A 19846-nucleotide genomic window follows, 5' to 3' on the forward strand; every position below is an offset into this window, starting at 1 on the left:
TATTACTTTGTTCTATCACATTGATTGCTTTGCGAATGTTGAACCATCCTTGTAGCCCAGGGATGAATCCCACCTGATCATGGTGGATAATCTTTTTAATGTGCTGTTGGATCCTGTTTGCTAGGATCTTGCTCTTGGATTAGAAGAATAAACATTGTTAAAATGTCTATATTGCCTAGAGCAATCTATACTTTTAACGCCATTCCGATCAAAATTCCACTGGTATTTTTCAGAGCTGGAGCAAATAATCCAAAAATTTGTATGGAATCAGAAGAGACCCTAAATCACTAAGGAAATGTTGAAAAACAAAAATAAAATGGGGGGCCTCACATTACCTGATTTCAAGCTTTACTACAAATCTGTGAACACCAAGACACATAGACCAGTGGAACAGAGTAGAGAGCCCAGATATGGACTCTCAACTCTATGGGCAAATAATCTTCGACAAAACAGGAAAAAATACACAGTGGAAAAAAGACAGTCTCTTCAATAAATCGTGCTGGGAAAACTAGACAGCTATATGTATAAAAATGAAACTTGACCATTCTCTTACACCTTATACAAAGATAAACTCAAAATGGATAAAAGACCTCAACGTGAGACAGGAACCCATCAGAATCCTAGAGGAGAACATAGGCAGTAACCTCTTCGATATCAGCCACAGCAACTTCTTTCAAGATATGTCTCCAAAGGCAAAGGAAACAAAAGCGAAGATGAACTTTTGGGACTTCATCAAGATCAAAAGCTTCTGCACAGCAAAGGAAACAGTCAACAAAACAAAGAGGCAACCCACGGAATGGGAGAAGATATTTGCAAATGACAGTACAGACAAAGGTTGATATCCGGGATCTATAAAGAACTCCTCAAACTCAACACACAAAAAACAGACAATCATACAAAAAAAATGGGCAGAAGATATGAACAGACACTTCTCCAATGAAGACATACAAATGGCTATCAGACACATGAAAAAATGTTCATCATCACTAGCCCTCAGGGAGATTCAAATTAAAACCACATTGAGATACCACCTTACACCAGTTAGAATGGCCAAAATTAGCAAGACAGGAAACAACATATGTTGGAGAGGATGTGGAGAAAGGGGAACCCTCTTCCACTGTTGGTGGGAATGCAAGTTGGGGCAGCCACTTTGGAGAACAGTGTGGAGATTCCTCAAGAAATTAAAAATAGAGCTTCCCTATAACCCTGCCATTGCATTCCTGGGTATTTATCCCAAAGATACAGACGTAGTGAAAAGAAGGGCCATCTGTACCCCTTATAGCAGCAATGGCCATGGTCACCGAACTGTGGAAAGAACCAAGATGCCCTTCAACGGACGAATGGATAAGGAAGATGTGGTCCACATACACGATGGAGTATTATGCCTCCATCAGAAAGGATGAATCCCCAACTTTTGTAGCAACATGGACGGGACTGGAAGAGATTATGCTGAGTGAAATAAGTCAAGCAGAGAGAGTCAGTTATCATATGGTTTCACTTATTTGTGGAGCATAACAAATAGCCTGGAGGACATGGGGAGATGGAGAGGAGAAGGGGGTTGGGGGAAATTGGAAGGGGAGGTGAACCATGAGAGACTATGGACTCTGAAAAACAATCTGAGGGTTTTGAAGGGGCGGGGGTGGGAGGTCGGGGGAACCAGGTGGTGGGTATTAGGGAGGGCACGGATTGCATGGAGCACTGGGTGTGGTGAAAAAATAATGAATGCTGTTACGCTGAAATTAAAAAAAAAAAAAAAAAAAAAGAACCAACTAGAAATCTTGCACGTTAAAACGTGAAATTAATTTTTTTAATTAATTATTTATTTATTTGAGAGAGAGAGAGAAAGAGCGCACAAGTAGGGGGAGCATCAGGCAGAGAGAGAGGGAGAAGCAGGCTCCCCACTGAGTAGGGAGCCCGACATGGGGCTCGATCCCAGCGCCCTGAGATCATCACCTGAGCCGAAGGCAGAGGCTTCACCGACTGAGTCCCCCAGGCGCCTATGAAATATTTTTTTTTTAATAATCTTATTTTATTTGAATTCAATAAATCAACATCTAGTGTATTATTAGTTTCAGGGGTGGATTTCAGTGACGCGTCAGTCGCTTGTAACACCCGGTGCTCACGACAGCATGTGCCGTCCCTAACGACCGTGACCCAGTTAGCCCGCGCCTCCTGCGTCCCTCCTCCATCGGCCCTCAGGTTGTTTCCCATAGTTAAGGGTCTCTTATGGCTTGTCTCCCTCTCTGATTTTGTCTTATATTGCAACCTTATTCTTAACAGTTAAAAACTGGAAATGGCCCAAATATTCATTTAAAAGGGAATGGCTCATCAAGCTGCAGTGTACATGAAAGTAATTTTGAAATGAATCTCTGTACAGAAAGGCCGAGTGGCCGGGTGGCCGAGGACGCGAGCCACGCCGCGCAACGCGTCAGGACGGAGAATGTTGTCACGGAGCACCGGGAAGAGGTCGAGGACTGGAGAGCTGTGTTTGGATTCCAAGTTCTCAAGGGGAGAGTGAAGAAAAGCCCCACAGACGCCCATGTGCACCGCAGAGGAATTCCAGAAAAGGGAGAACAGACAGTTGAAGCCGTGAGGGTTTGGCCAGGTTAAGAGCTGTGGCCTCCCAGCGCCAGGGGAAGGCACGGAAGGCCACAGCGCAAGCGCCACAGGGAACCACACGTGACAGACGAGGGAAAGCAACGTAGACGCGACGCGGTGACGCTGCAGAACTCGGGAGTGAGGAGAAGACCCCGTGTGTCACCCGGGGCCGGGGTTGTGAAGACGGCGGCTCCGGCGTGAGTCAGGCTGACTGGGAATTCTCCTTAGCTGCACAGGACATAAGGTAAAGGAAGATAAAATACGACAATAATTTCAACCCAAAAAAGCCATAATCGAGACTGAGAGATAGAAGAGGGCTCGATGAAGTGACTTGTGGGGACCCGCCATAGCCAGGCGCCCAACGGGCAAACACTCTGAGAGGGGCCCTACCCGCACAGGTGAGGGGCCAGGATGGAAGTGACAGGTGCGCAGGTGCCAGCGAGGGCTGGGCGATGGGGCGGTGCCCAGAGAAAGAGTGGGCCCCCCCCCCCGTGTGTCAGGGAGAGCGGGAAGTGTACCCCTGAGGGGGTCCGGGCCGCGGCGAGCCTGTGTCACCGCCTGCGGGACAGCACCGGCTCCCGCGTGCCAGCTCCCCCACTGAGCAGGAACCCCGGGAAGCCCGAGAGCACACCCCGCCAGCTCGGGGTCTCCCAGCGCACCCCGGAGCGGCCCTGACCACAAAGGCGCTCTGTCTGCACTTGTAGGAAATGTACACCAAGCACGCCGCCAGCTTTTCTTTTGTGGAGGAAGAGGAGCCCCAGAGGCTGCCTGCTGTGTTCCCCGACATGTGCATGCAGCGAGCTCGCCCCACCACGGGAGGCGGGACCGCGTGCACCCCACGGAGGAGGAGCCAAGCCCGGAGAAGGAGGCAGCAGGTCTCGACCACCCCTCCCTAGTGCATCCAAGCCTTCACGGGGAAGGACTGAGATCACCAGACCGCCAGTGAACCAACGCTGCGCACCCAGCTCCGCACTCCTCCCAGAGAGAAAGCAGTGAGGACACAGGCCTCAGGACGGTCGCGGGCTCCCCGGCTGCCCCCACACCCCTGCTGCTGCAGGTCGCATGGAGTGTGGCACCTGCGTGTGTAGCAAGGCTCCGAGGACGGAAAGTCCCTGGGCAGCACCAAGTGCTACCTTGAGCCCACAAGTCCTCTTCCTAAGGCGGGAGAGAGGACTACTATATCATGAAAAACTTTCTAAGACCGTGACCTCTCATGGGTCTCGTCTCAGATCATCAGAAAGTCCCTCGAACACTGTTCTCCCCAAGATTCTGCATCACAGTCTCGCCCAGTGCTGGGGAGCAGGGGTGGTCCCTGGGAGGGGGGCGTCCAGAGCTCAGAGGCAGAGAGCCTCCCGAGCCCCTGGTTGGGTGAGTCCCCCAACCCCGAGGACGGGGTGCACTGCACCCTAGAAGACAGGGGCTGCGCCCTATCCGTGGTCTCAGGGACATTCCGAGCTGCGGCCCCGCTGATGAGAACCTCAGGACCGTACTGCTCTAAGCCTCTGCCCGCAGACTCGCGCGCACGCCGTTCTGCGCGCCCGGGGAGCCCAATGTCCTCCTTCCTACAGCCTTTCCCTCAGCGGGCAGTGATCCGGCACCGACGCCCGTGTGACATTCTATGTGACAAGTTATGTCTCTACCCGGAGAGGCTGACATTTGAAGTGTCCAGCTCATTCTTCGTCATTGGCAACCTGTTCCCTCCTCCCTCCCACGTGCAAAGCACACGTGGCTAGTACTCACTTCTAGCTCGTCTCCCTGCCAGTCTCAAGAAGGTCTAAGCACAAAGCTGTTGCCTCGATGGCATTTGGGTCATTCTTGACCCAACAAGGAAGACATCAGGTACTTGGTGTAGGCACTTGGCCATCTTTGCGGCCGGTTGAGGAAGGGCCGTGGGTGCTCCTGGCTCTCCAGCACCTGCCTCTACAGTGGACGTCCCCCCACAGTGGGAGAGGAAGCAGGCCCCAGCCGCTGGCGTGTCTCAGAGGAGCAAAGTCCTCAAAGGTGTGCGGTCGGTCCCCTTGTTCCTGGGCCAGAACAAGAAACCCCCAGTCCTGGCCTCCACCGCCACCCCCAGAATGGGGACAACGGGAGGTGACGTCACTTCACAAGGCTTCTGTGAATTCACCCGTCATCTGGCGCGTACGCAGCTTCCACCTGTCAGTCACAGCTCGGTGAAGCCGGAGACAAGCACAGGACACCCGACTGCGCGGACTTCGGGAGGTCTGGTAAGAAGCTTCTTGGGGCGCCGGGGTGGCTCAGTGGGTTAAGCCTCTGCCTTCAGCTCAGGTCGTGATTTCAGGGTCCTGGGATCGAGCCCTGCAACAGGCTCTCTGCTCAGCATTGAGCCTGCTTCCCCCTCTCTCTGCCTGCCTCTCTGCCTATTCGTGATCTCTGTCTGTCAAATAAATAAATAAAATCTTTTAAAAAAGCGTCCGACTCTCGATTCTGTCTGGGGTCATGACCTCCGCGTCGGAGATGGAGCTGGGCGCTCAGTGTGGAGTCTGCCTGCAATTCTCTCTCTCCCTCCCCCTCTGCCCCGACCCCTCCTCGCACGCTGCCTCTCTCTCCAATAAACAAATTGTGGGGAAAAAGTTTCTCTACTGGAACTGTGGCTTTGGTGTGCACAGACTGTGGCCATCGAGACTATGGGGCAACGTTGCTGCTTCATCAGGGCGTCTGGAACGCAGGCTCCACAGCCCAAACCACCCTCCACGGCTTCCACACGACCTGGGGACGAGTCTGCTTCACCTGCTGCAGGACGAGCCCCTGGGCACAGGGTCTGCCTCAGCGTCGTCCTCCAGGGCGCCCACCCCCCGTCCGGCTCACTGAGGCCATCTGCCCCGGCCGCCCTCAGCTGCAGCCTGCCCTCACAAGCCCCGTCTGCCCCCACGACGGTCTGGTCTCCAGAGACTCCCGGCTCTGTCTTGGAGGGCGGTCATTCTCGTCACGGGTCCAAAGCCCCTAAGTGTGAGTCTGCTCCCTCTGTCTCTGCAAGGAGAGCTGACATTCGCGCGGAAGGCCCAGTGTCCTGGCCGGTCCGTGCAGACGGAGCAGGAAGCAAAGGGCAGAGGGGAATTTGGGGAGTGAGTCCTGGGCCGGCCCCGCTGCACCCTGGTGGCTGGCTCCGAGAGCCAGAGGCCCAAGCCTGCCCACCTGATGTGTGTCACGAGCCCTGCGCCTACTTCAAGGGTTTTTGTAGCATTTGAGCTGGAGCCCACATGTCCATCCTGCAGTGGACCCTCCACCCTTCTTGGGGATTACAAGATCTGGGAATCTCTTGCCTGTGTTGTGGAGAAACCAGGGTCTTTTCTAAACAAAGATGCTCATTCCCGGGGCCGGTACCCCCAGCCGCCACATCTGCTCGGCAGAGCAGACTCCAACTGGAAGGAAATTACAAGCAAGCCGGCAAGCGAAGAGCTTTTGGGGTTTGTTTGTTTGTTTGTTTGTTTGTTTTTTAAAGAAGAAATTAGGAGCTCTCAGGAACCAGTGTTGGAGCACTGGCTTGGAAGCGGTGGGACCCGGTCCGGCAAACTGCCAAATGTCCCTGAGCCTCCAATGTCCTTATCTGCAAAATGGGCCAGATGAGACCATCTCATTCTGAAAGTCATTCGAGGTATGTGTGTGGCACCTGGAACGAATGTTAGTGTCCTTTATGGGGTGCAGATAGGCGGCTAGCTTCAGAATTTCAGAATCCCTTGGCCAAAGGAAGAGTAGACTTTATGTAGTCGACCCAGAGTTTGGCAGATGGGGAAACTGAGGCGCATCTTGCTCAGACCCCGGGCGGCGGCAGCACCAGCGCTCCAGCCTCAGCCACACTCGGGAGGCCGCGGTCGAGGTTACCTTTGAGGCCTGGGACGAGAATATGCAGGGAGCAGGCGTCCTCCGCTGTCTGCTGAGGGTGTCCCCCCGGAAGCAGCCACAGGAAGGCCAGGCCGATCAGAGCCAGACGCTGCTTCATCACGAGCGCTCGGGGGACACAGGCTCCTGCACCAAGGAAGGGGACACAGCGATGAGCGTTCAGACACCGGGGCGTGACCGCATGCAGGCTGGGGCCGGGGTACTGGTAGATGTCGGGGCGCCTCCCAGCCCTCAGGTCTCTCCCTCGCGGCCCACCTTCGCCTCCCCGTCCCGGCCACGCTGGGACCCCCAACCTGAGCGCAGCTGCCAGATTCTCGCCTCTGTGTCTCTGTGGCTGAGACGTCACGCACACAAAGGCACACGTGTGGTCCTAGGACAACTCTGACATGCCGCCCAGAACAGAGGGTAGAGCCCAGCCAGCTCCCCAGGGCAGGCCGGCCCCCCATGGTCCCTGGGCCCAGGACCCCTCCAAACCCCTTGGAGCTGCGCTCTTGGGCTGTGAACGCGCGTCTCGTGTGGCCTCCTAGCACCACCGCGCGCCAGTGTGCTCCTAACTGACCAGTGTCCCGATGGCCCAGCATGGAGCTTTCCGTTGCGGGCTGTGCGCAGAGTCTGAGCAAGCCTATTCCGCTCAGCACTGCTGCGGGGCTCACAGCAGCTCTAGCTCATCAGTCGTCTGTCCCTGTGACAGCACCCGTCACCAGCGGGTGTGGGAGGGGGACGGAGGCCGGGACACACAGGAGAACACAGCTGGCCCTGCGCCCCATGGGGATCAGGTACGCTGACTCTTCCCCAGAGGGCCAGTGAGGAAGTCTTGGGGGCAGCACCCAGAGAGCCACCCCTGAGACTCTGATGTCCACACAGCGCAGGATCTGGGGATGGCCGTGCACCTGGAAGCCCCGGGACCAGGACTCTGGGCTCATCATGTCTCCGTCACTGGCTGGTGCCCTCCGCGTGCAGGGGAGGGAGGAGTCCGTGCAAGGAGCAACTACGTGAAACACGGAGAAGTGTGCCGGGGCAAGTGCTCGCCGAGACGGCCGCAGCACTACTGTTTGCACACGGGGAGGGCCCCGCGGCCTGCAGGCCCTCCGGGCCCAGGAAGCCAGAGCCTCTGAGCCAAGAGGTCCTGTGCCCCAGCCACTGCTCCAGCCAGGTTCTCCGTGCGACAGATGCAGGCAGAAGCCGTGTGTGCTCTGTGACACCCTGCAGCGAGGGCCCTGCTCCCCTCGGCGGGGGCACAGGACGCACGGTGTCCCCGACAGGGGACCATAGAAGGCCGGCCGCCCCCAGCACGTCGCTCCCGTTTCACAGGCCGGGGAACCAGGATGAGGGTAGGGGAGTCGGCTGCCCAGAGCGCCCCTCTAGTAGGTGGGGAGGTGGGGTCGGACTGGGGCCTCCTGGCGCACCTGACCTCTCCCTTCTGCTCCTGTCGGCCGTCCGAGCGCCAAGCCCGGGAGCGGGGGCCGCCCACCTCCTTACGCTACGGTGGCAGCTCTCACTGTGCTGTTTCACGCTTGCGAGAGACAAGGAGCCACTATTTACTACCACACGTGGGCACACAAACCTCATTTAGTTCCCAAAACCACCTTGGACCTGGTTCCTCAACGCGATGGTGCCAAGGAGGCTGGAGGCTGGACAGTCAGCCCCCCTCCCAGCCCCCCCACCCAGCCCCCCCCAACCACCCCCCAGCCGGCGCTGGGCCTGCCGCCTTCACTTGCGTGAGGGAGCAACTCTGAGGAGAAGGGAAAGGGGTGAAGGTTTGCCCACGGCCCGCAGGGATGAGCTCTGCCCCTTTCGCTTCCCCCTGCCGCTGGGCCTTGGGCCCCGGGCCGGCGACTTGCCCTGGAAGTGGACCACGAGTGAGCAGCTCCTGCAGCCGGGAAAGGCTCGGACCGCGGGCAGGAGCTTAGCGGGCACTGAGCTGAGGACCGAAAGGCTGCGTGAAGCAGCGAATGAGGGACGGACAGAAGCTCACCACGGCAGCCCCGAGAATTTAAGGTCTCCCCTCCCTGCGACTGCTTTTCCTCGCTGCCCGAGAGCTCCTCATGCCTCAGGTCCACGCGGGACCGGGGTCAGCGCCTCGGACATGGCCGGTGCGGGATGGGCTCGCGGTGCCTCCGGCCCTGCATTAATGGACCTGGAATTCCTAAGAGCCTGTTTGCGACGCTGTGTCCTTCACCGTGTCGAGCTGAGCTGCTGCTCTAGACGCAAATGTGGGTTCTTTCCAGAATGTAGCTCTTAACAGTGATGATAATGTTAAAAAAAAGTCATGATAAACTTACATTTGGGCTCAAGTCTACAATACTTGCTTCTCGGTGTTTGCGGGGCGGAGGGGGTTAGATATTTCTTAACATCTCAGGGTCCGAAGCTGATGTGGGAGTTTCGTGTCCGGCTGAGAACAGCTGCGTCCGGGGACAGCCACGCTGCTCAGCACGACCCCCGGCTACCACACACGGTTTCCAGCCACAGCGGTCGCCACCTGGGCCGTGCAGAGCCTGCACAAGGCCCCCGGGGCCACAGCCGGAACCTTCCCCGCAGCCCTACCCGCCCCCCACCCGCGCCCCACCACTGGCTCCTGCATCTGCGTCTCCTCAAGGCAGCCCTGGTGCGGGGAGAGGGGGGCTCCAACTCTTCCTACTTCCGGCTCTGCCCTGGGAGTCAGGAGAGGAATCCGGTCTGTAAACAGAGAAGCCGCGGCCCGCTGGGCCCTAAGAACCACATCCTGATCCAGCCAGAGCCGGGAGGTTTCCACCCTCCCCCTTGGGCGCAGGAAGCCAGGGTTTCCGAGGGGAAATTCAATTTGGAATTCTTAGTAGAATTTCATTGTGAGAATGAAATTCTCTCTCTCTCTCTCAAATAAGTAAAATCTTTTTTTTAAAAAATAAAGAAACGGACAATGAAAAAAAATGTAGTATAATTTACCAAACTCACAATCCTACCTTTTCACTAAGCTCTGCAGCATGTACAGCCTGAGAACCATCTGGAAGCACCAGGGGCTCCGAGAACAGACACCCCCCACCCTCACCCAGCTGCTTGCTCCCCACGGTGACACGGGGTCTCCCCAGGGCCCAACCAGAGGGCACACACTGAGGAGGAAGAGGCCGTTCCCCCAGCTTTCTGCAAACCGTCTGTCCTCTCACGGCCCCCAGATTTCTCAAAGCCGTGGATGAGCTGGAATCGCGGTGGACGCCCGGGCTCACGCTGCCGGGCAAGGCGAGCGCTTCCCACCAGATCAGAAGTCTGGCTATGCACGTGCCGCGGCTTTCCCACTTTGTCTTTTAAGTTCCTAAGCACGACCTAACTTCAGCTGGAAGCCAGCTGGCCAGGGAGGAGGGACCCCGTCACACCATGTCCCACCCGGTTTGGGAGACCAGAAGTCCCTGCTCCGGTCCTGCCTTTGCCCCACTGCTGAGCCCAGAACAGAGCCACGGGCCATGAGCACAGATGACCGCTGCGGCCCACGTGGCCCCAGCCACAGGCGGTGGCCGCCCCCCGGGAGCACGCTCCGGCCACCTTCACACGCTGCCGCAGCCACCTCTCACACAGGGATGGGGATTCGAGAACACACAGCCCCACCTCTTGGAACGAGTGCAGAGAGGAAAAGCCTCCTCCTGTGAGTGCCCTCGTGAGCTGGCCCCATGGAGTCTCCAGCATGAGCTCCTGAATTACTCAGACTTAGGAATTCTAGAGTCGGATCCATCGGACAGACCCCATCCGTCGCGGGGACCAAAGAACAGATCCCATGCCCCCCCCACCAGAGTCCTCCCTCTGGCCTCTTCGGGAACCTTGCCTTCCTCGTTCAGCGTGTCCCTGTGGACTGGCAGACACCCCCCCCCCCCACTCCCCAGGGCTGCCAGGTCCCCCGGCAGAGCGCCCCTACCTGCAGCGCACGCCAGGCGAAGGGGACGTCCTGACCGTCGGGGACCCGCGAGGACACTGTGCCCGGGAGCCTCATAGCTGCTATTTACAGAGGCCGCTGAGCCCCACAGGCCAGGCGAGCGTGGCCTGGGGCCGCCAGGCTTCCCAGCAAATCAGGCTGGGTCTCAGCCTTATCTGCAAAGAGCTTCCTGTTTGCAATACATCCGCGGTCCTGCGGGAGGGCGGTGGAGGGTGTGGGAACGCGGGAAGCCACTGCGGGGTCGCGGACCCGCCAGAGATGCCCTTCGGGCTCTTCACCCCGAGCCCCCCAGCCTGACTCTGGCGTCTGCTCTGTTCTCTTTCTCTTCTCCTGTTGAAGAAGGAAGCGTGAGTACTGAGCACGCTGGGCGTCAAAGGAAGCAGCGAGGGCGGCCACCCTCAGGTGCCGCATCAGACCGATGAATGTGGCCGCCCCGCTTCCTTCCACTCTCCCGGCAGGGTTTCACTTCAAGGCACTCCCTGCTTGTCTACTGTCTGTCCAGACCTACCCCACGCAAGACCCAAACTCACGGCACTCCCTGATGCTTCACGAAGGCAGAGCAGGGGCCTATGGTGGGCGGTCCGGCTCCTGCCTCTTACGGAGGAAGGCAGGGGACTTCTTAGAGAAAAAGATACACACATACAATTACGACCACAAAAGGCTACATTCAAAGATGCATTTTTATTTAGACTGAAAGCCGTCACAACAGATTACGAATTTTGTAAAGATTTTCAAATTCAGGGGCTCCTGGGTGACTCAGTCAGTGAATTGGCTGCCTTTGGCTCACGTCACGATCCCGGCGTCCTGGAATCGAGTCCCACATCAGGCTACCTGCCCGGGGGTGGGGAGGGTGTCTGTTTCTCCCAGTCACTCCCCCACTGCTTGTGCTCTCCTGATGTCTCTCTCTCTCTGACAAATAAATAAATAAAATCTTTTTTTTTTTTTAAGATGTTATTTATTTATTTGACAGACAGAGATCACAAGTAGGCAGAGAGGCCGACGGGGGCAGGGGGAAGCAGGCTCCCCGCTGAGCAGAGAGACCGATGCGGGGCTCGATCCCAGGACCCTGAGATCATGACCTGAGCTGAAGGCAGAGGCTTTAACCCACTGAGCCACCCAGGTGCCCCAATAAAATCTTTTTTTAAAAAAGCTGTCAAATTCCATATACATCATAAAATCCATGAAAAAGACTGGATTCTTTTTTAAAGATTTTATTTATTTATTTGACAGACAGAGATCGCAAGTACGCAGAGAGGCAGGCAGAGAGAGAGAGGAGGAAGCAGGCAGGCTTCCCACGGAGCAGAGAGCCCAACTCGGGGCTCGACCCCAGGACCCTGAGATCATGATCTGAGCCGACAGCAGAGGCTTTAACCCACTGAGCCACCCAGGCGCCCTGGATTCTTTATTAAAACCGCCAAATAGGGGTGCCTGGGTGGCTCAGTGGGTTAAAACCTCTGCCTTTGGCTCAGATCATGATCCCAGGGTCCTGGGATCGAGCCCCACATCGGGCTCTCTGCTCCTCGGGGAACCTGCTTCTCCCTCTCTCTCTGCCTCTCTGCCTACTTGTGATCTCTGTCTGTGTGAAGTAAATAAATAAAATCTTTAAATAAATAAATAAATAAATAAATAAAACCACCAAATAGCATAAATAAATCTGAAAGCTTAGATCCAATGGGCGACTTCCTGGGAAACACACGACCTTCCACAATGGACCCAACATGAAATAGAGGCTTAGCAGCCCCTAACAACTAAGGCGGTTGACTTTGTAACAAAAACTCCCAAGAAAGAAGCTCCAGGCCAGATGACTTCACGGGAGAATTCTACTGAAGTTTTACAGAAAAATTAACACCAACTTTTCACACCTCTTCCAGGAAAAAGAAGCGGGAGGAGCATTTTCCAATTCATTTTATGAAGTTGGTGTGACCCGGAGACCAAAACCAGAAACAGTACAAACACACAAAAAAGTCCACACAAACTCCTAGAATCCAGAAGGGGCTCTGCGGGGCTCAGAGCTCAACATGAACGTTTGGAAACCAGGCATACCTCTACGAGCTGGCAACGGGCACATACACTCCAAAACTTAAAATCACTTATAATCACTCAAAGAAATGCAGTGCCTCGGGGTAAATCTAACAAAACACGTCTGGACCTAAGTGCCATCCAGGAAAATCACAGCAGCCCTAAGACACCGAATCGCGCTCCCGGACTGGGAGGCTCAGCGCCGGGGGGAGACGCTGATTGTCCCTCGAGTGACCTACAAGCTTAACACAATTCCTGTTCAAATCCCAGAGAGACATTCTGTAGACAGAGACAGGATTATTCTCCAATGTATAGGAAAAGACAAAGGGAGCAGGAGCTAAAACAATTCTCAGATGAAGGATGTAGCAGGAGGAATCGGTCTGCCCAGTGGGACAAACCAGACAACTGCCTGGAGGTTTTTATTATTGAACAGACAATTCCCCACTGTAATCACGCTCTAGTGTAGAGCCCAGTGTATTAACTACGTTCGTGATGCCGTGTGGCCCTACCGTCCATCTCCATGATGGTCGCACCATGTGAAACTGAACCTCTGTCCCCATACCGCTGTGTCCCCAGGTCCCAATGCATTACAGCCCACCTCAGCCTCCTGGCCGCCTGGCCACGCCTGCTGGACGTCCTATGATCCCGACCATTCTAAGTATCTCGTGTGATCGGAGTCCAACGTGATGGGCTTCTTTCCTGGAGCGTCATGTCCTCAAGGTTCCTCCTTGTCACAGCCGGTGTCAGAGCAACTCAACCCACCTCAGTGCAGAGGAACACAGCCCCAGCTCAGCCTCACCCTGGTCCCATTCCCTCCCCAGGACGTGTGACCGGAGATACTGTCACACCGTGGGGTCAGGGGCACGGAGCACCGGCTTCTGGGAACTGCGATGGACTGGAAGGTCCTCACCACAAAGAGTAACCAGGACCCAGCGGGCGAGAGCGCTCACAGGCGGCCCCCATAGACCCAAGCAGGTGACAGTGCTCACACGCCACCTCCATAGCCAGATCACAAGGACGCCTCTGGCTACCCCAGTGCCTCCCACCACAAGGCCCGAGACGCGATGGAAACTGACGGGGCACCGTGTGCTGGTGTGTGCTCCCTCGGCCCATGTGGGACGCCCGCTGGAGGAAGGGCCAGGGCCTGGGTCCCAGCGAGGCCCGCTCAGTCAGCCACGAGCTCAGCCCTCACAAGCAGCCCGCCCAGCCAGCTGCTGGTACTCCGGCTTGAGCTCCAGAGCCGGGGCAGAGGACAGTGCCTGCCCAGATGCCGCCGCTGGGGCACGTGCCAGGTCGGAGCCCACACGGTCTCCCCAGAACCGGGCTTTCTGGAGCGCGGAGAACCAGCAGCCCACCAGCCTGGCAACACTCTCCTGGGGTCTCACCACCCACCTGGTCACTTCTCTTTTGTGTCCCAAACTGCTCAGGGCTTTTTAAGTGCCCAAACTGAGAATTAGTCTCGGTTACAGAGTAAGTGACATTATACTGACCACCTGCTTCAAGGAGGCTGTCAGAACCGTTTGCCATTAGAAATCCTGTGTGCACCTGCCTTACAAGCACGCCCCCAAAAGCCCCGAGAAACCAGCAGGTCCTTCTCCCTTTGGGCTGCTCTGGCTCCCAGCCCTCCCTCTGTCCCGCCTTCCCCGCCTTCTCTTGAAAGCGCCGAGGTCGTGCTGTTGGGCGCAGGCTTTTCCCCCCGGAACTCGGGCCCCTCGGGCCGCCTGGCCGCACAGCGCACAGCGGGTCAGAACGAGACTCTGGCTCAGCTCCCGGTGACTGTTTACATTTCCCAGAGATAACGGAGAAATCTGCACAGACAGCCAGACCCGGCCCATCTGTCTCTGGGTGGGAACTCTCCTGAAGGTCACCCAGCCAGGCCTCCACCGCTCCAGATACTCCGTCCTTTAGGACATTAACCTGGGCCACCCCCTGCCCCCGCCTGACGGCTCTGCTTCTCCAGAGCTCCTGAATGTGCAGAGCAGCACGAGGCCCACACCCGGCCCTTGTGGACGTGGTCCCCGGGCGGTCGGGGGTCCAGGCACCATAGCTGCGCTCATCGGAGCTGGAGCCTACCGCGTGGCCGGGAGATGCGGCCTTGGCGTCACCGTGTAGCTCGCCAGCGAGACAGATGTGAATGCCATTCATCAGATGACATCGTGCCGTCCAAGGTCATTACGGCACCCGAAATCACCGGGTCTCAAATGTGAGCGAGCAAAAACCACCCAGAAGACCTCTGAAAGCACCGGCCGCTGTGCCACCGCCCCAGACTTTCTGAGCCGGCAGTTGGTAGGGGATCCGGGCACCCCCGATTCTAACGAGTTCCCATGCGATGGGCGATGCTGGGGCTGCTGGACCAGGGACCACTCTGCCAACCGCTGCCTCCCTCACAGGGTGCTGTGAGGCCTGGGGCTGACAGAGTAGGTGGCCCGCCGCAGGGCCCCACGCGCGGGACACCCACGAATCACGTGGTGCTGTCCTGACCTTCTCGCTCCCCGCCTGCTCTCCTCGGTCGCCCCACAAGACCACACACTCTTGCTCCAGCACAGGACCCGAAAGCCAACAAATCAGCCCTGGACCAAATGAGGGAAAGACCTGCTGGCCACGGCGCCCGTCTTCACGGCAGCCACATGGGAGCCGCAAGGAGCCAGCACGTGACCACATGGTCAGGCCTGGCAACGGCCCAAGGTGAGCAGCCCCACAAGGCTTCTTCCTGCGCCAGGGAAGCAGAGTGAAGGTGAACAGCAGGGCCGGCTGTCCCAGCTGGGCACTGCACACGGGGACCCCTGGGCTGCGGCCTTCCGTGTGGTTGTGGCCCCTCCCGAGCCGCTCCTGCACACCTTGCTCCGGGGAAGCCTAAGCCAAAGGAAAGGCCTCTGTGAGCCAGAGGAAAGCAAGCCCTAGGTGCACCGCTCAGCGACGCAAGTCAAGGCCACCTAGTTTCCTGGTTGCCGTCCACGTCTGCATCGCCTGCTGGGCAGGGCAGACCTCCGAGGACAGAGGCCCTAACTTACCGGGTCTGCCAGAGGACCTGGCACGGAGCCAGCTTCACAGCCTAAGGGGACCCGAGCCGTACTGTCGTCCTCACCAGGCACTGGCACGCCATTCAACCATGGCTGGATCCGAGGGTGACGGGCGGGCTAGCCGTGAAGTCGATGATCCTGATTACAGCGAAGTCATCAACATATACTGACCGCGGTTGTCTCGGCTCAAAGCCTTTGTCCAAAGTCACATCTTGTCTGAAATACGCCAGTCAGAAACTCACACAGCAATGCCCGCTCTGTGCTCCCCCAAGAGGTGCTTGCCGTAGGCCCCCTGCTCGAATACCACCTCCCAGACCAGTCCCGGCTCGGACACCACGTCCCAGACCATGTCCCTTAAGTGGGCAGGGATTTTAAGAGTTTATCCTTACACAACCCCCTCATGTTACCAAGAGGGCACGGAGGCCCGGGGACGTTAGAAGACTTCAGGAAGGCCACACGGAATGAAATGGCAAAAGCAACCGATTGATAAAAGAGAGAAAAATGTAGACTTTCCTCCTCTGTTGCACTCACAGGTCGGAGAGCGACAGACCTGGCTCGGTCATCTGGTTTCCCTGGGTCTCTGGGATGGTTCTCGGGCCCGAACACTCTGCTCATCATGAGACTGATTTCCCTGATTCTTGATCCTCCCTTTGGAAGTAATACGACCCATTTGGTTTTCAAGGACAAGAAACCTCATAGATTCTTTTTCTTCTTTTTTAAGATTTATTTATTTATGGGGCACCTGGGTGGCTCAGTTGTTTAAGCATCTTCTTCCCGCTTGGGTCATGGTCCCAGGGGCCTGGAATCGAGTCCCACATGGGGCTCCCTGCTTGGTGGGGAGCCTGCTTCTCCCTCTCCTGCTCCCCGTTTGTGCTGTTAAATAAATAAAATCTTTCTTTCTTTAAAAAAAAAAAAGAGAGAGAGAGAAAGAGCATGAGACAGTTGAAGTGGAGGACGGGGCAGGGGAAGAGGTAGTCTGAAGCAGGTCCCCACGGAGTGTGGAGACCAATGCGGGGCTCGATCCCCACATGAGATTATGAGCCAAAACCAAGAGCCGGACGTCCAGCTGACTGAGCCCCCAGGAACCCCAGAAAGCTCCTACATTCTTACACCAAGCTGACAAGACTCCACGCCAGGCACTGTTAAGCACACGCACCTCCCTGACTGGTGCTGAGAGGTAGTCTGCAGTGATGGCTCCAGGACTCGGGGCCGTGACCCTTCGAACTGGAAGAACTAGGAGACCTCGCTAGTCCCGGCCCGTCCTCCGTTCTAGAATGAGATCTGAAGTCACAGAAACAAGGCAGCTCAGGGAAGGCGGCAGCCCCAGCCCCGCAGTGACCATACGCACGTGGGCGCAGACCCGAACGGCAATGGACTACGTGACCGGGGTCAGCGCTGGCCATCTGGGCTGCTCCGGGCTTGCAAACTGCCCGGCGGACAGTTCCAAGTAACAGGAGCAGAGCAGCAACTGCACGTGGAGTGCCCGGCCGTCGGCTCGACTGAAGACGCGCGCTGCCGCGTCCCGTTTCAGTGCGGCGCGGAGACGGCTTCAGCCGCAGCCGGGAAGGTGCTAAATGGAACTGAAGCCTCAAAGATATTCCTCCCGAGCACAGACTGGACTGTGTCTGTGTAGCCTTCGGAGTGAAAATGTACGGCCGAAGAGGCTTCAGACTGAGCGTCTTAGCCTCACCCAGAGCCGCGGGCATCAGCAGCGTCTCAAACAGTAACCGGGATCTCTGCAGCCAGAACCATCTCTGGGAACCCGAGGGTCCCTGCTGCCGCAACCTGTGCTTTCACTGTATGGTCACACATGTTCATAAATATCAAGTATCAATAGTAGAGATCTAAAATTAGGCATCTCAGCACCTCAAAAAAGCTCAAAAATGTTCCACTACTTAAGGAGCTTTGCAGCTTCGTGCACCTTTGTCAGTCGGGGAGGAAAGACGGGACCGGATACGCAAGTAGGAGGGAAAAAGATCTAAGTCACCTCCTGTGATGATACATCCCGACCCTTGCACTTTAAGACCGAGCCCTTCAAGAAGAGCCTATGCAGCTGGCCCTTGGAGGGTCTACTTCTATGTGGATTTTGTTTCTGATGAATACAGTGGGACACTGTAAATGGGTTTTCTTTCTTTTTAGAGATGATTTTTAAGTGGTTTACGCTCAGCACAAAGCTCGGACTTCCAACCCTGAGATCCAAGCACATGCCCCAGAGCCAAGCCAGCCCCAAGGTGCTACCCGTTTCCCTGAGGCTTCCAGTCAACAGCAAGGGAAGAGTGGAGTCCTGGACGGAGGGGATTTCAACGACACTGGAGTCCGGAGCCCTGGCCCGTGTTGTTCAAGTCTACTGCGTTACTTCTTTCAACAGCAAGTTTACCGAGGAGAATTGTAGTGACAACGTTTAGCACCTTAGTGCTCCAACTATTTCGTTGTACACCCCAGAGTCAAGTTTTGAGGTCATCTCCAGTATCGTGTGGTCATTAACATATCATAGAAAGCACACGAGTCCCAAAAAAGCATACATGTGGTCATAAAAACCAAAGTTTTAGATGGACACAAATAAATATTAATTCTAGGGAAAGCTTTATGATTAAGCTAATTTTTTTTTAAGCTTGGTTTAATGTCGTGATTTAGCAACTTGAAAAATTCGTTCTTTGATGGGCAAAAGACATGAAGACACTTCAAAAGCACACAAATGGCAAACACACAGATGAAAAAACGTTCAACATCACTCCGCATCAGGGAAATAAAAATCGGAACTACAGTGATACGACGTCACACCAGTCAGAATGGCAAAAATTTAAAAAGACCGGAAATAAGTGCTGGCAACGATGTGAAGACACAGGAACCCTCTTATGCTGCTGGTGGGAATGCAAGCCGGTGCAGCCACTCCGGGAACAGTACGGAGGTTCCTAAGGAGTTAAAAGCAGGGCTACCCTACAACCCTACAAATGCACTGGGTATTTACCCCACAGGTAATGTAGTGAAAAGGGGCACATGCTCCCCAATGCTCGCAGCAGCCACGTCCACCAGTCAAACTGGAGGGAGCCGAGCTGCCCTTCATCAGACGCATCGGTAAGACGTGGCCCATCTGCACAACGGAGCATCACGGACCCGTCAGGAAGGAGAACGCCCGCCATCTGCCCGGACGCGGATGGAACTGGAGGGGATGATGCCGTGAAGTCAGTCAGTCAAAGACAATTTCCCTACGGTCTCGCTCGGGTGTGAGCAGAACAGCACAGAGGACCACGGGGGAGGGAGGGACACTGGATGGGGAGAAACCAGAGACAAACCATGAGAGGCTCCGACTCCGGGAGACAGACGGAGGGTGACGGAGGGGAGGGAGTAACCGGGAGATGGGTATTGAGAGCATGTGCTGGGACAGCGCCGCACACAGCTAATCAATCACTGAACCTACATCAAGAATGAGTAACGTACTATATGCACGCAAACTGAACACAGAAAACTTTAAAAAATGTGGTTCTTCATTTGACACTGAATTTTAGTAACTGTCACCACTAAAAGATTCCTAAGTAATAAAACGTCTAGAACTTGCTTCAAGGATCTCCAACAAAGGGCGGGCATGGGAGCAGAGTCCGCAAGACTGAGGATCGGCACCAGCTCGAGCTGGGGGAGGGGAACACAGCACATCAGACGTCCGTCGGAGTCGCGTACGTGGACAGTCTTCTCAGAGGACCCTTTAGGACAGACGCAAGCGCAGCACCGGCTCTGCTTCCGCTCAGAGCCGTGCAGCCACACGGAGACCCCAAGGTCTCTTCCCACCTACACCCGACGGGTCTCGTGCATCCGCGAAACCGGCAGTGAAAGTGTGAACTCAGGGAATCTGAAAGAGGGGAAGAGGCTGCCGTCAGGAAGCCTCGGTCCAACACCGTCCAACACCACCTGGCAGTCTGCAGGTCTGTGTCACAGCCACGTAAGCACTCACCGCCACTCAACCAGACACTCAAGAAAGGATAAAATGGTAAGTTCTGTATGTCTTTTGCCACAATAAAAAAGTCAGTGAGAACACCACTTTCCCCCATTTTGCTCTATCACGCCGCTTCCAAGGAACCGTTCCTGGCCCGATTTCAGGTGCTTCTGAACCCCGGACTTCTAGGTAGGCACGTTTCCCAGGAGACCCAGCATCCGATTCTCCTAGAGCGCGGCACAGGGACTAGGAGGCTGGCTACGTTATCGGATCGTTCACGCCTCTGATACCTGTGTGATCCTTCGGTTGAACTTGCCCAAGTGCCAATACTCAGCCACCTGGGCCAGTGTCCTAGGACTGTGCCCAGTACAACAACCCTGGATCCAAGTCTATCTCTCCCATGCATCAGACTGCCTGGCACATCCCACAGGCACCCTCTCTGTTCAAAATCTTCCAGCCTACGCAGGGAGCTGCTGGCTATACGACGACATCGCTCAACTCTTGAAAATCACGCCTCAAACCGAA

At 56.0% G+C, this 19846-nt stretch overlaps 1 protein-coding gene across 8 annotated transcripts in view; it reads right to left on the bottom strand.

Moving 5' to 3' along the window:
• Positions 1 to 10636, bottom strand: part of COLEC11 (collectin subfamily member 11) — a 35041-nt gene extending 24405 nt beyond the window's left edge. For 2 of the 8 annotated variants that reach the window (XM_059132765.1, XM_059132759.1), the window contains exons 1-2: positions 10337 to 10624; positions 6439 to 6582 (exon numbers count right to left, since the gene is read on the bottom strand). In XM_059132765.1, the coding sequence (XP_058988748.1) occupies positions 6439 to 6556 (118 nt within the window). In that variant the 5' untranslated portion in view covers positions 6557 to 6582; positions 10337 to 10624. Of the gene's footprint in view, positions 1 to 6438; positions 6583 to 8738; positions 8946 to 10336 lie in introns of those variants that run through there. The other 6 variants (XM_059132766.1, XM_059132764.1, XM_059132762.1 and 3 more) reach the window with 6 other exon arrangements.
• Between the last annotated feature and the right edge of the window lie 9210 nt (positions 10637 to 19846).

This window comes from Mustela lutreola, chromosome 9 (genome assembly GCF_030435805.1).
Source record: "Mustela lutreola isolate mMusLut2 chromosome 9, mMusLut2.pri, whole genome shotgun sequence".
Classification (NCBI taxonomy): Eukaryota; Metazoa; Chordata; class Mammalia; order Carnivora; family Mustelidae; genus Mustela; species Mustela lutreola.